Here is a 12,359-nt window from a genome sequence, read left to right as displayed (position 1 = left end):
GATTGAACCCATGTCTCTTAGGTCTCCTGTATTGGCAGTGGGGTTCCTTACCACTACTGCCACCTGGCAATCATGTCTGGGAGATAGGGAAGGACAGGGAAACCTCGCATGCTGTAGTCCATGGGGTTGCAAAGAGTCAGATATGACTTAGAGACTGAACAGCAACTATCTCTGTGGGGACTGGGGTCTCCCCTGCCTGTCATCTCTCCTATCTTGTGTTATAGTGGCCTTGGGAGGGGCCCGCGGGTGGGGTAGGGCCACCAGCCACACAGAGGGAGCCCAGAGCCTGCCGCTGGGTGAAAGGGTCCCCCCGGCACAGGGCAGGCTCAGGTCAGGGGACTTGTGGGAGGAGACGTGGGCTGTGGGTGGGCACAGTGGCCCCTGGCCTGGGGTGGAGGGCAAGGCTGCAGTGCTCACAAGGGGTCTGTGCCCCAGGGGCAGAGCACAGTGAGGATGGAGCTGGGACACCTTCCTCGTCCTAAGGTCCTTGAGGGAGGCAAGACACAGAGGGACTCTGGCGGTGACAGTGCTGCCCAGCAGGAGAGGACAGGGAAATAAGCTGGCTCCTGCGCAGGCAAGCAGGGCTGGGTGCTCGGATGAGGGGCTCCAGGAAGACACCCCTTGTTGGAACTCCTCCCTTGGCCACCTGATTTCTCAGTGACCCCCAACCTCTCTCTCCTCCTCTTTGCCACTCTGCCCACTCACCTCAAGAAGAATTAGCTTTCCTTAACAACCATTGCTAACTAAAGACCCTACAGGGTCCCCTCTGCACTGGGGCCTGCCTTTTGCAAATCTGTCCCTGTGGATGGGGACCTGGGGAATTCATGTGAAGGGACCCCGTGACACAGAAAAATGGAAAGAAGACATTAACCTCATTAAGCCGCGGGAATCGCAACCTTGCTGAACAGCCTTCCACCTGGGATTCCTGAACCGAGATCTGTTTACTGGGAGCCACCACAGCCCGAGATGTGGGATCCAGAAGGAACCCGGAAGGTCTCTTTGAAATGGCAACATGTGTCTGGACACCAGAGAAACCGGCCAGAGTTCCCAAAGCGGGCGCGCATGGAGGCAGGGGGCATCATTTACTAGGGTTCACCAGGCGTCTACAGAGCTGATGCGGCATCATTCCGGGGCACAACTCGAAAATGCAGGGCATTGCATCAGGGGAAAAACAAAATCATTTTTGCTCGAGAACCATCAGTAAGCCAAGGCCCAAAGAAACAGCCCCCAGCTCTCTCAGGCCTGTGTTTCCAAACAGACCTTTCAGACAGCACCCAGCCTCCTGTTGCCATCATTCTTGGGGAAACTCGAAAATGCTGGGTCTTAATGGGGAACCCAACGGGGTACCAGCTGGAGTCCAGGTCCCCCAGATGGGCAGAGAGGCAGGGCTGGGAGGCAAGCAGGCTTAAGCAGCAGAACGCCCACCCTCCTTCCTCCTGTGGTTACCTAGGACTAGCTTTCTTTTTGAGGTTTCCCACTTTGAAAATATATAGAGGGTCTACTTTCAGATCAGCCAAATGCATCCCAAATGCTGTCCATTCCCGGGGTGGCTGTCCCGCAGCAGCATCTCCCCCCCACCAAGGAGGCGGCTGCCACTTGCCTCCTGAGCTGAAGGGACCACTCACCTGCCTCGCTGGCGTCTGCTGGTTAAAAGGGACACAGTCTGATTTACTAGGGCTCACCAGGCATCTACAGAGCTGATGCGGCAGCTCTTTCATTAGGGAGTGTCACTGCAGGACGTCAGAAGCAGTTGGTGAATGAGAGGTCCCACAAGGGTCGGGTTTGGAGGCAGTGAGTCCATTAGTCCTATTAGGGCGTCTGCATCTCAGTGAGAGAGGCTGAATTATTCACGAGCGCGCCTCTTCCCCTAAAAGCCCGGGAAGTGCGGTTCCGTAGTGCAGTCTGGCAAGGCAGCCTCCTGCGCTCTGGCTGGGAGGGGGAACCGGCTGGGGTCCTGCCATTCCCCTGGGCGCATGCTCCCCTGCCTGGAGAGACTGGACCCTGGGAGGAGGCGCAGGCTGGGCTTTCTGGTCTTTGAGGAAGGGATCCAGGCTGGTTGGCTTTCTTCCCACCACGTTCTTAACTATCTGCAAATGGGGGAGCCCAGGGGCCCACAGCATAAGACCACCACCCACAGTGAATGGGTGGGGGTCTGGCGAGACAGGCCCTCAGCACACACAGATGGACGCCCTGCCTCCCTCTTCCGGGACGCGCCCCAGATTGTATGTCCTATGCTGCCAGGACCTACATATGGACAGAAGGTTTCTGCAGTTCGCTGTGAAGACACCACACGGAGACCCTTCCTCACTGTCCTGAGCTAGGGTTCAGAAGACGCTTTGCGGCTGAGCCTGGGGGTGATCTATGCTGAGTCCCCATTCTGGGCTCATGGCCACAGGGGCCCTTCATGTCATCCTGGGATCCCTGCCCCCCAAAGACTCAGTATGACACTATCTTCCAGCTGAGAAATCGTGCCAGTGGCATGGGGTTCTGGACAGAGGCCGAGCTGATCACCTCGTGACACACCTGCTAATCGGGGTGGCTGCAAGGAGTGGGGGGATCACACCCCCAGATCTGGAGCGGAAAGAATGTGAGGCTGGGCGAGGATGAGGAAGTAGAGGTGACTGGTAGTGGGGGATGATCTGGAAAGGTCTTCATGATGGACCTGGGATGGTTCCTTCTCTCTCTTTTCTTTAGATTTTTGTTTGTTTTGGCTGCACCATGCAGCTTACGGGATCTTAGTTTCCTGGCCAGGGACTGAACCCATACTCCCTGTAGTGGAAGCACAGAGTCCTAACCACTGACTACCAGGGAAGCCCCTGGGATGGTTCTTAAAGACCGAAGCCCACAGTCAGTTCCGTGGCCTCTGTGTCACATGTCATGCCCAGGTTGGAAGTGGCCACTGTGGCCTCACTGCTGGGTGGTGGTCATTAGCCTGACCTGCTTGGAATGAGGCCCATCTCCTTCTCCTGGGCACCATTTCCCTCTCATCACATTGTCCTCCACGCCTGCCCTCGGACACCAAGCCCTGTGGACCTGGCTCCTCATAACCTCCACTCTGTCCTCCCATGGTCCCAGTGGTTCAGCCCTTCTTCACCTCTCCTGGCTCCCACATCCAGCCTCCCCATTCCCCCCTTCTCATCCCCTGCTCCTATGCTTCCTTCTTGCAGCAGAGCCCTGCCCCCTGCCCTGCTCTAACACCATCGATGTCTCCCCAGTGCCCACCAAAGGCAGTCAGGCTCCTCTGATTGGCATTCTTGGCCCTCCATCCTCAGATCCTCATCTGCCTCTCTAGCCTGGCCTCTGGTCACTCTCTTTCCTGTCCTGTCCCTGAAGGCCCAGATGATGTGACTGCCACTTCCTGTTCTCTGGGTACCTCTCTGAGCTGTGTTCAGACTGTCCCCTCTACTGGAATGCTCTTACTGGTGTGTGTGTTGAATTCTGTCCAGCCTGAATAAGGTCCAGCTCACAGGCTCTATGACACCTTCCCTGACTCTCAGCCAGCTGACCACTCACTTCATCCTCGAACCTCCAACAGCTCTCTGGACTCTCCCAAGACCTGTTTGCCTCCTAGATGCTATTAGAGTGACTTAGGTTTGGGATAGATTGTAGTCAGCATCAGTCCTCCTTTAGGATTGACTGGTTTGATCTTCTTGCAGCGCAACAATGTCATAAAAGGGGCAGCAGAGGATGAGAAGGCTTCCCTGGTAGCTCAGCTGGTAAAGAATTCGCCTGCAATGCAGGAGACCCAGGTTCGATTCCTGGATTGGGAAGATCCCCTGGAGAATGGATAGGCTACCCACTCCAGTATTCTTGGGCTCCCCTGGTGGCTCAGATGGTAAATAATCCACCTGTAATGCGGGAGACCTGGGTTCGATCCCTGAGTTGGGAAGATCCTGAGTTGGGAAGATCCTCTGGAGGAGGGCATGGCAACTCACTCTAGTATTCTTGCCTGGAGAATCCTCATGGACAGAGGAGCCTGGCAGGCTACAGCCCATGGGGTCCCAAAGAGTCAGACATGACTGAGCGGCTAAGCACAGCACAGCACAGAGGATGAGATGGTTAGATAGTATCACTGAGTCAATGGACATGAGTTTGAGCAAACTCTGGGAGATAGAGGAGGACAGAGAAGCCTGGTGTGCTGCAGTCCATGGGGTCACAAAGAGTTGGACACGACTTAGCAACTGAACAACAGGAACAGCAGGATTGCACCACTGTGGCCCATCATTTTCCCCTTCCCTGTATCACGTGACTGTGGCCCATCCTTTCCCCCTTCCCTGTATCACATGACTGTGGCCCATCCTTCTCCCCTTCCCTGTATCACGTGACTGTGGCCCATCCTTTCCCCCTTCCCTGTATCACGTGACTGTGGCCCATCCTTCCCCCCTTCCCTGTATCACGTGACTGTGGCCCATCCTTTCCCCCTTCCCTGTATCACATGACTGTGGCCCATCCTTCCCCCCTTCCCTGTATCACGTGACTGTGGCCCATCCTTCCCCCCTTCCCTGTATCACGTGACTGTGGCCCATCCTTTCCCCCTTCCCTGTATCACGTGACTGTGGCCCATCCTTTCCCCTTCTCTGTATCACGTGACTGTGATTCTCCCCTGGGGTGGGGGAGTATACTTTCCCCTTGACACTGGGCTTGGTCATGAGCTTGCTTTGACCCAAAGAATGAGCAGCAGTGACTGAGCCTGTTCTAACCATTGGCCTTCACAGACATTTCTCCTCTGGCACTTCTGCCACGAGAAGAGACCTGGGATGGTCCCTGGTTAGGAAGGATGGAGAGAGGGTGAAACCTGCCTTCAGCCTGAAGCTCAGAGACCAATCCGGCTGAGTCCAGCCTAGATGAACTGACTTCAGTCAACCCACAGACACATAAGACCCTGAGTCTTGGGGTAGTTTGTTATGCAACCTCCTGTGTACGAGCTGACAGGTACACGGTCTTCCCTCTTACCTGTCTGTGAGGTGCTGGAGGGCAGGGCCTTGGACACTTTGCCCTGTTGGAGGAGGGGTGCCACCCTTCTGACTTAAATAACCATCCCCCAGCCATGTCAGAGCTGGGTGATGAGGATACCCCACTGGGAGTGGCACCCAGTATGCTGGATGATCACACCCCATTAAGGTCATCACCAGAGGCCCTGCAAAAGACGCCTGAGTGTCTGTGTGAAGTAATCACACTGGAGCCTCAAAGGGCAGGAAGGCCAGAGCCTGTGGTGTTGAAAGTGGAGCTGAGAGGCTGAGCAGGGAGTGGGGTGGGGGGTGTCTTCAGATTCGGGGATTCAATTCCCCCACACAGCCCTTCCTCGGGGCAAGAAGGCCTCACAGGGATCAGATGCTCACCCAGAAGGGTCCCCAGAGGGTGGACAAAAGGGTGGATCTGGGGGGTTCTGGGGTTATCAAGGAGCGTGGGGCACCCTTTCATTTCCACTCGACTTACTGGGAACTTCCTATGAGCCCTATCAGCTGCTGGCCCGACCTGCTGTCATCTCACCTTACTCCTTTCCTTCTGGGAGTGAGGCAGGCCTCAGAACAGCGTCTAAGGATGCTGTTTAAGCGCATGTCTGGTTTCACTGGTTGAATCCTTCTGGGCGGATGGCACATGTTCATTCTGGCATATTACATCATACATACGTGCACACACACACATACACAATATACACATATACACACACGCATACCCACATACCCCCCCACACACAACACATGTACACACATACAAATACACACACATACAAATACAAACACACATACACACAACACACATACACATACATATGTATATGATGATAAACACTTGTATCCAGTAAGATCATTTGCAAACCTAATAAGTTCAGCCCTAACTATTTCGAGCAAGACCTTATCTAGCCAAACCTCCAGCAGAATCAGATTTCGACCTCACTTTAGAGTTCTCTTTAAGGGGAGAGATCTCATGGGAGGCACCGAAGCATGAGTGGGAAAATGAGCCTGAGGACCCAGACCCACAGTCATGTTCAGACCCAGGCCCAAGACTGCATGAAGGAAGAATCACACGGAAGTCCAGTGCCGACCCTCAGACCCACTGCCCGAGCAAGACCCCTGGCGCATTGGCAATAAGACACCTCGGCTCTGTCACTGCTGGGGTGCATCCACTGCCCAAGCAAGACCCCTGGCACATCACCAATAAGACGGCACTGTTCTGTCACCTCTGGGGTGCACACGCCAGGGAGCTGGCTCTGGACAGAGACCTCTCAGGCCTGGAGGCCACGATGCAACACAGACAGAGCCCTGCCCACTGCGTGCCTAGTCCCAAAGCTGGCGGCGCTGCCCCGTGAGTTCCATAAGCCTGACGTGTTCCCCATGGAGGAAAATGTCGAAGTAAATTCCTGGAGTTAGAGATTTTCAAGAGCATGTGTGTTCGTGGTGCATGCTTTACCCTAGAGGTTAGGAAGAAGCTGCACAGAGGGAGAAAGGGATCTATCCCAGAGGATTCTGCTGATGGGACGTGCCTCAGGCTGGACTGCAAGCCTGAACGTCTGGTGACAGCCTCTCCCCCTGGGGACATGGGTGTGCTGACTTTCCTCAGAGAAATAATCAGAAAGAAGCCAGCACATCCAACCCCACCCTGACCCAGGTCCCGACGGAGCCACACACCCCAGGGAGCTCTGTAGACTGCAAATCAGCTCAGATTCAAGGACAAGGGGGAGAATGAGGGGCTGGGGGCATGTCTTTCACTTTGACCACCCAAGAGCACAAAGCTGGGGTCACAGGAAAGGACTCGATCTGCTGCCGGAGGAGCGAGGTTTTAAGAGAGATCTGGCGGGAGCCCAGCTCAAATCAAAGCAAGTTCCAGATGAACCCACACGACAAGCCCGACTGCACGGTTTCATCATGATGCCGCCGCAACACCGAGAGAGGACCAGAGCCTGAGTCTCACCGGGAGGATTTTCACGCGCGGAGAAATCACCAGCGCCCCCGGCCCGGATGGCGGGGTCCTCCCACCCGCTCCCGTGCTTGCCGCTGGTTTTAGGGAAAACGGAGAAGCTCATTACCTGTAAAACTGGAGCTGTCTTTTGGGGCTCCCATACCGAGTACTGCGGACAGCAATGGAGGAGACAGAAGGAGACAGGGAGAGAAGAGAGAGAAGCCACAGTTGTCATCAGCCATGCACAGGGAGGTGCCAGCCCGGGAAGCATCACCGACGCCCCGCAACCCCGGCCCCGCCCCCCTCCGCTTGGGTACCGAGCGTTCGGCGGCAGCGCCACCCAGTGGCACAGGGAGGCAGAGGCCCGTTTATTTGGACGGGGGCGTCTCTGTGTCTGGCCTGGTTCTCATTCAGGCGGTGAAGTGAAGCCTAGAGGTTAACCTCTGGGGGAGTCTTTGGATTTTCACGAATCATGCTTTATAACAACGATTGAAAACACTCAAACCAGGAAATGCCCACATCCACCTGCTGGCAAGTCTGCACGTGACCATGGGGTTCTTTTTAGGATCTCGATGAAGGAGGGATGCCCCTGTTCCCCCAAATTTTGCAGACATTTACTCTGGCTCAGGCCCTGACAGTGACCTGAAGATCCAGCAGCTGAAGGGCTGATGAGCCCCCAGGGTTCCACTCACACCCCAGTCTTCTGTGCCAGCAACGCCATCAGGGTCCATGCTCTGACCATGGAGCCAGCGCCTCCACCCCACACCTTCCCCCACAGCCTCCCTGTGGTTCAGCCTGGGCTATTTTCCAAACGGAAAGACCCAGGGCTGGATCTGGAAGTGGCCTTTCCAGGAGAAGTTCTCATGGGCCCAGTGAGCACCTGGCCACCCCCACTGTCCACAGGCTCCACACTGGCTATAAGGCTTTGAGCCTCGTTCAGGGTGTCGGGGAAGCTGGTGGGACCACAGGAGCCATGACGTGTAAAAGAGAAACGGAATCCAGGAAGGGTCTCTGTTACCTCCCACGGAATATTTCAGAAGAGTCAGAGACAAGGCAGGAGTATAATCCTGGCTCTATCCCACCTGGTCAAACCTCTCATATTTTTCTTTCCCATTTTGGTCTTAAAGTCTTCCCTGGTGGCTCAGATGGTAAAGAATCTGCTTACAATGCAGGAAACCCGGATTTGATCCCTGGGTCTGGAAGATCCCCTGGAGAAGGAATGGCAACCTACTCCAGTATTTTTACCTGGAAAATCCCATGGACAGAGGAGCCTGGTGGGCTATAGTTCACGGGGTACCATGGAGAAATGGCTGGCTTGCATGCAACTTACAACCCTGTGGGCTCACTTAGTCCCTTCTCTCTGGGTCATGGGGAGGTGGCTCGCTTGGGGACCCCTCCTCAGAGGCAGGACTGATCCTGGGAGGGGCTTGGGGGATGGCATAGGGGGGTCACCTGTAGATCATGCCGGGGGAGCCCGTCTGCCGCAGGGAGAGCCGAGCTGGGGAGCCTGTGGTTGATTCCGGATACATGGAGCCGGCCTTACTCGTCCTGATGCACTCCCTTCTTCACGGAGGCGAGGTTCTGAAGGGAGAGCAGAGAAAGAGGGGAGCTGGTTAAAAAAGACCAGTCAGGTATGGTCAAGATGCTCTGTAATCCTGAAGCCTGGTTCCTTGGGCATCTGTACGTCCTTCGTCAGATAGTCAGGGCTTCCCTGTTGACTCAGCAGTAAAGAATCCACCGGCCAATGCAGGAGAAACAAGTTCGATCCCTGGGCTGGGAAGATCCCCTGGAGAAGAGAATGGCTACCCACTCCAGTATTCTTGCCTGGAGATTTCCATGCACTGAGGAGCCTGGCGGGCTACAGCCTATGGGGTTGCAAAGAGTCAGACACGACTGACTGAGCACACACATACAAATCAGACAAACAGACAAACCCACGGGGGCTCAGATGAGCCTGAGACCCGGTTCAGTGCCGGTGAAGATTCCACTCCATCCCTCCACGCTCCTACCCCACCCCTCCCTGACTGCTTTCCTGAGGTTCTGGGAGTACTTCTCTGTTGCCCAAACTCTGTAGAGAAGGGGGGACCAGAGCCAATCTGTGGAATTGGGGTCTGGGCTGTTTTCCTCAGGCCAGGAAGTAACACCGCGGTCAGCCAGTATCATACTGGATAATTCACTTTCCCTGGGGCTTCCCAGGTGGCACTAGTGGTAAAGAATTTGCCTGCCAATGCAGGAGATGCAAGAGATTGGAGTTCAATCCCTGGGTAGGGAAGATCCCCTGGAGGAGGAAATGGCTACCCGCTCCAGTATTCTTGCCTGGGAAATCTCATGGACAGAGGAGTCTGCCCGGTTACAGCGCATGGGGTTGCAAAGAGTCAGACATGACTGAAGTGACTTAGCTTGCATGGTATGAATGCCCTTTCCCTGACCCCAGCCCACTGAGGGGGGAGGGGCACAGATCATGCTACTCCACTCAGTCCTTCCAGTGGTTTCCCTTCTATCCAGAGTGAAAGCCTCAGGCTCAACAGTGGCCTCCGCCTCAACAGTGGCCTCCGCCTCAGCCACGACCTCTCTGACATCCCACCCCGCCTCCTGCCTCTTTGCTCACTGCCACAGATATATGGGCTCCATAGGGTCCTGTGAACCCCACAGAACCCCCAACTCAGGGTGTCCACACCTGCTCTTCCTTCTGTCCAAGCTTTCTGACCCCAGACCCACCTGAGGGACCCTGGCCTTCACCTCCTGATACAGAGGTCACATTATCATCTCTGGATGTGTATGCATGTGCTCAGTATTGTCCCAACTCTTTGCAACCCCATGGACTGTAGCCCACCAGGCTCCTCTGTCCATGGAATGTTCCAGGCAAGAATACTGGAGTGGGTTGCCATTTCCTTCTCCAGAGGATCTTCCCAACCCAGGGATTGAATTTGCATCTGTGGAGTCTCCTGCACTGTAGGCAGATTCTTTACCACTGAGCCACCTGGGAAGCCCCTTCTCTGGACACTATCTTAACCCTTCCTTGGTACCTGTCACCTTCCAGCGCATCTTATATTTCACTTGCTGTCTCATTTATGACCCCGATATGTCAGCTCCATGGATGCAGGGAGTTTTGTCTGCTGGGTTCACAGCTGTGCCTGGCACACCTCGGGTTGGGGGAGGGCTAGGGACTGGGGCTTGAGGAGCAGGCGACAGGGCAGTCTTCTCTGGGGTTGCAATGCCCGCTTTGTCCAGTAGGGGCGCTCACGGCAGCTACAGGTGGCAGTGGTCGCTTAGGGAGGCGCCCTACTCCCTAGCCCGGACTTTGGAAGGTCAGGTCCCTCAGGGTCATAAGTGAGCTCCTCGGCTCACAGCCTGGCCCTGCCCATGCTCTGATGCCCACTTATGAGGAAAAGAACCACAAGCTACGATCCGTGCTTGTCTCATTCCTCCTGAGGAGGTCAGCACCTTGGCTGCCCCAGGGGGACAAAGGATTGGTGAGGTTTCCCCAAGCCCCCTGCTTAGCATTCAGGACACAGTTCAGGGGCACAGCCAACGTGCCCAGAGCCCACCTCCTTGCTCTGCAGCTGCTACCATCCAATCAGGAGCCACTGCATCTGCCAGGCAGCCAATCCCCGAGGACATGACATCCCAGTGGGGATGCTGTGACTCCCAGGCTGCACTGGGCTCCCGCACCTCTGAGGCAGGCAGGCAGGCATGCCCCCCACTCCCCGAGATTATTCAGAAACCATGTGCCTACACACCAGGCTCAAGAGGGACGGGAGGGGCAGCTGAGAGGGTGTGGCTCGGGGTCCAGGCTGTGAGTCTGAAGGCTGGGTCCCTCCCGTCTCCTGCATGCCGACTGGATCTACCTGTGACCTTGAACAAACTACCTGATTTACACCTGGAGACAACAGCACGGAGTGCTCACAAAGGCCTGTTCATACTTTCTCAAGGAAGCAAAGAGAAGACATGCTCTGAGCCCAGGAGGAGAGATGCTGAGTCAGTCCCAGCTCGCACCCTTTGCAGGCTGAGCTGAGGGACGACAGGGAACCTAGAGGGTCAGGAGACTCCAAGTGGGGACAGTCTTCTCTACAACTTATTATTTTGAAAACTTTCAAACATCAGAAAGATTGTAAAAGCTTAGAACAGCAGCAAACACCTGTTACCCTTCATCCTACTTACCCACGGTCCACATCTGCCCCGTTTGCACGCACTGCCTCCCCTCCCCCTCTCTCACGTCTTCTCCCCCCTCTTCTCACACACATTTTTTTCCTGAACCATTTGATAGTTGTGAGCTCATGCACGTCACCCCTCAGCACTGCAACAAGCATCTTTTGAGAATAAGAATTCTGTCTTATATAACCCAATACTAGGATCATGACTAAGGCAATTAACTCAATACCACCCCATATAGGTGGCTCAGTGGAAAAGAATCTGTCTGTCAATGCAGGAGACATGGGTTCAATCCTTGGGTTGGGAAGATCCCCTGGAGAAGGAAATGACAACCCATTTCAGTATTCTTGCCTGGAAAAATCCCATGGACTGTGGAGCCTGGTGGGCTGCAAATCCATGGGATTGCAAAGAGTAGGACACGACTTAGCAACAACAACAATCTGATATATAGCCTATGTTAAAATGTTCCTCATTCTTCAAAAAAGAAAAATCTCATATAAACAACCTAACCTACCACCTAATAAAAGAACTAGAAAAAGAACAAACAAAATCTGAAGTCAGCAGAAGGAAGGAAGTAATAAAGATCAAAGAAGAAATAAATAAAATGGAGATTAAAAATTTCCCAATGATTCCAAAATGATTAAAAATTTCCCAATGATTCTACAGCTTAAAAAATTCCAGAATCCACTCAAGGTTCACAAATGGCCTCGGTTATTTCCCTCCTGTCTCTCCTGAGCTAGCACCGCCCCCATTCACACCCCCCACACAAAATGTTTTCATTTTTGCTTTTCAAGGTATTGAGGTTTTTGCAAAGCTCAGGCCGTGAGTCCTGCAGAGGGCCCCATGGTTTGTCTGACTGTAGCCTGATGATTAGATCTGGACCAAACTGAACTGAACTGAAACCTTTTTGGCGAGGTGTGTCCTTCTGGAGCATCTAAACAGGACGCACACGTGTGCTTGCCCATGACAGGCAAGCCAGGTTCTGTCACTTGGTTAAGAAGGCTTCCACCTGGCGCGGTGCACTCCTTCCTTCATAATTACCCGGTAACCACAAGGAGGCCTCTCTGAGGCTGCGTGAGGATCCAGTTCCCCTGCAACCTCTCACTGTAAGTGTGTTTCCCACTTCAGTTTTCCCAGAAAGGCCGCTATGCAGCCGGTTAAGGCTCCGAGCGCAGATGACATGAGAGGCTGGAGGCCGAGTTTAAATGGGAAGAAAACACAAACATGGACTCCTGCAGGTCTCAGGCTGTCATCAAAGCTGCAACCCCAGCCAGGCCCTGATGGTCAGACTCTTTCAGGGACTTGAC

The 12,359-nt window shown here is 54.5% G+C and overlaps 1 protein-coding gene across 4 annotated transcripts in view; it reads right to left on the bottom strand.

The window, feature by feature from the left end:
- KCNAB2 (potassium voltage-gated channel subfamily A regulatory beta subunit 2) overlaps positions 1-12,359 on the bottom strand; it is a 96,497-nt gene that overhangs the window by 50,285 nt on the left and 33,853 nt on the right. For 3 of the 4 annotated variants that reach the window (XM_043485087.1, XM_043485089.1, XM_043485088.1), the window contains exons 2-3: positions 8,353-8,481; positions 7,028-7,069 (exon numbers count right to left, since the gene is read on the bottom strand). In XM_043485087.1, the coding sequence (XP_043341022.1) occupies positions 7,028-7,069; positions 8,353-8,429 (119 nt within the window). In that variant the 5' untranslated portion in view covers positions 8,430-8,481. The remainder of the gene's footprint in view (positions 1-7,027; positions 7,070-8,352; positions 8,482-12,359) is intronic. The other variant, XM_043485090.1, reaches the window with a different exon arrangement.

The sequence above is a fragment of the Cervus canadensis genome, chromosome 13, assembly GCF_019320065.1.
Source record: "Cervus canadensis isolate Bull #8, Minnesota chromosome 13, ASM1932006v1, whole genome shotgun sequence".
Classification (NCBI taxonomy): Eukaryota; Metazoa; Chordata; class Mammalia; order Artiodactyla; family Cervidae; genus Cervus; species Cervus canadensis.
This window is presented reverse-complemented; position numbering and strand designations above follow the sequence as displayed.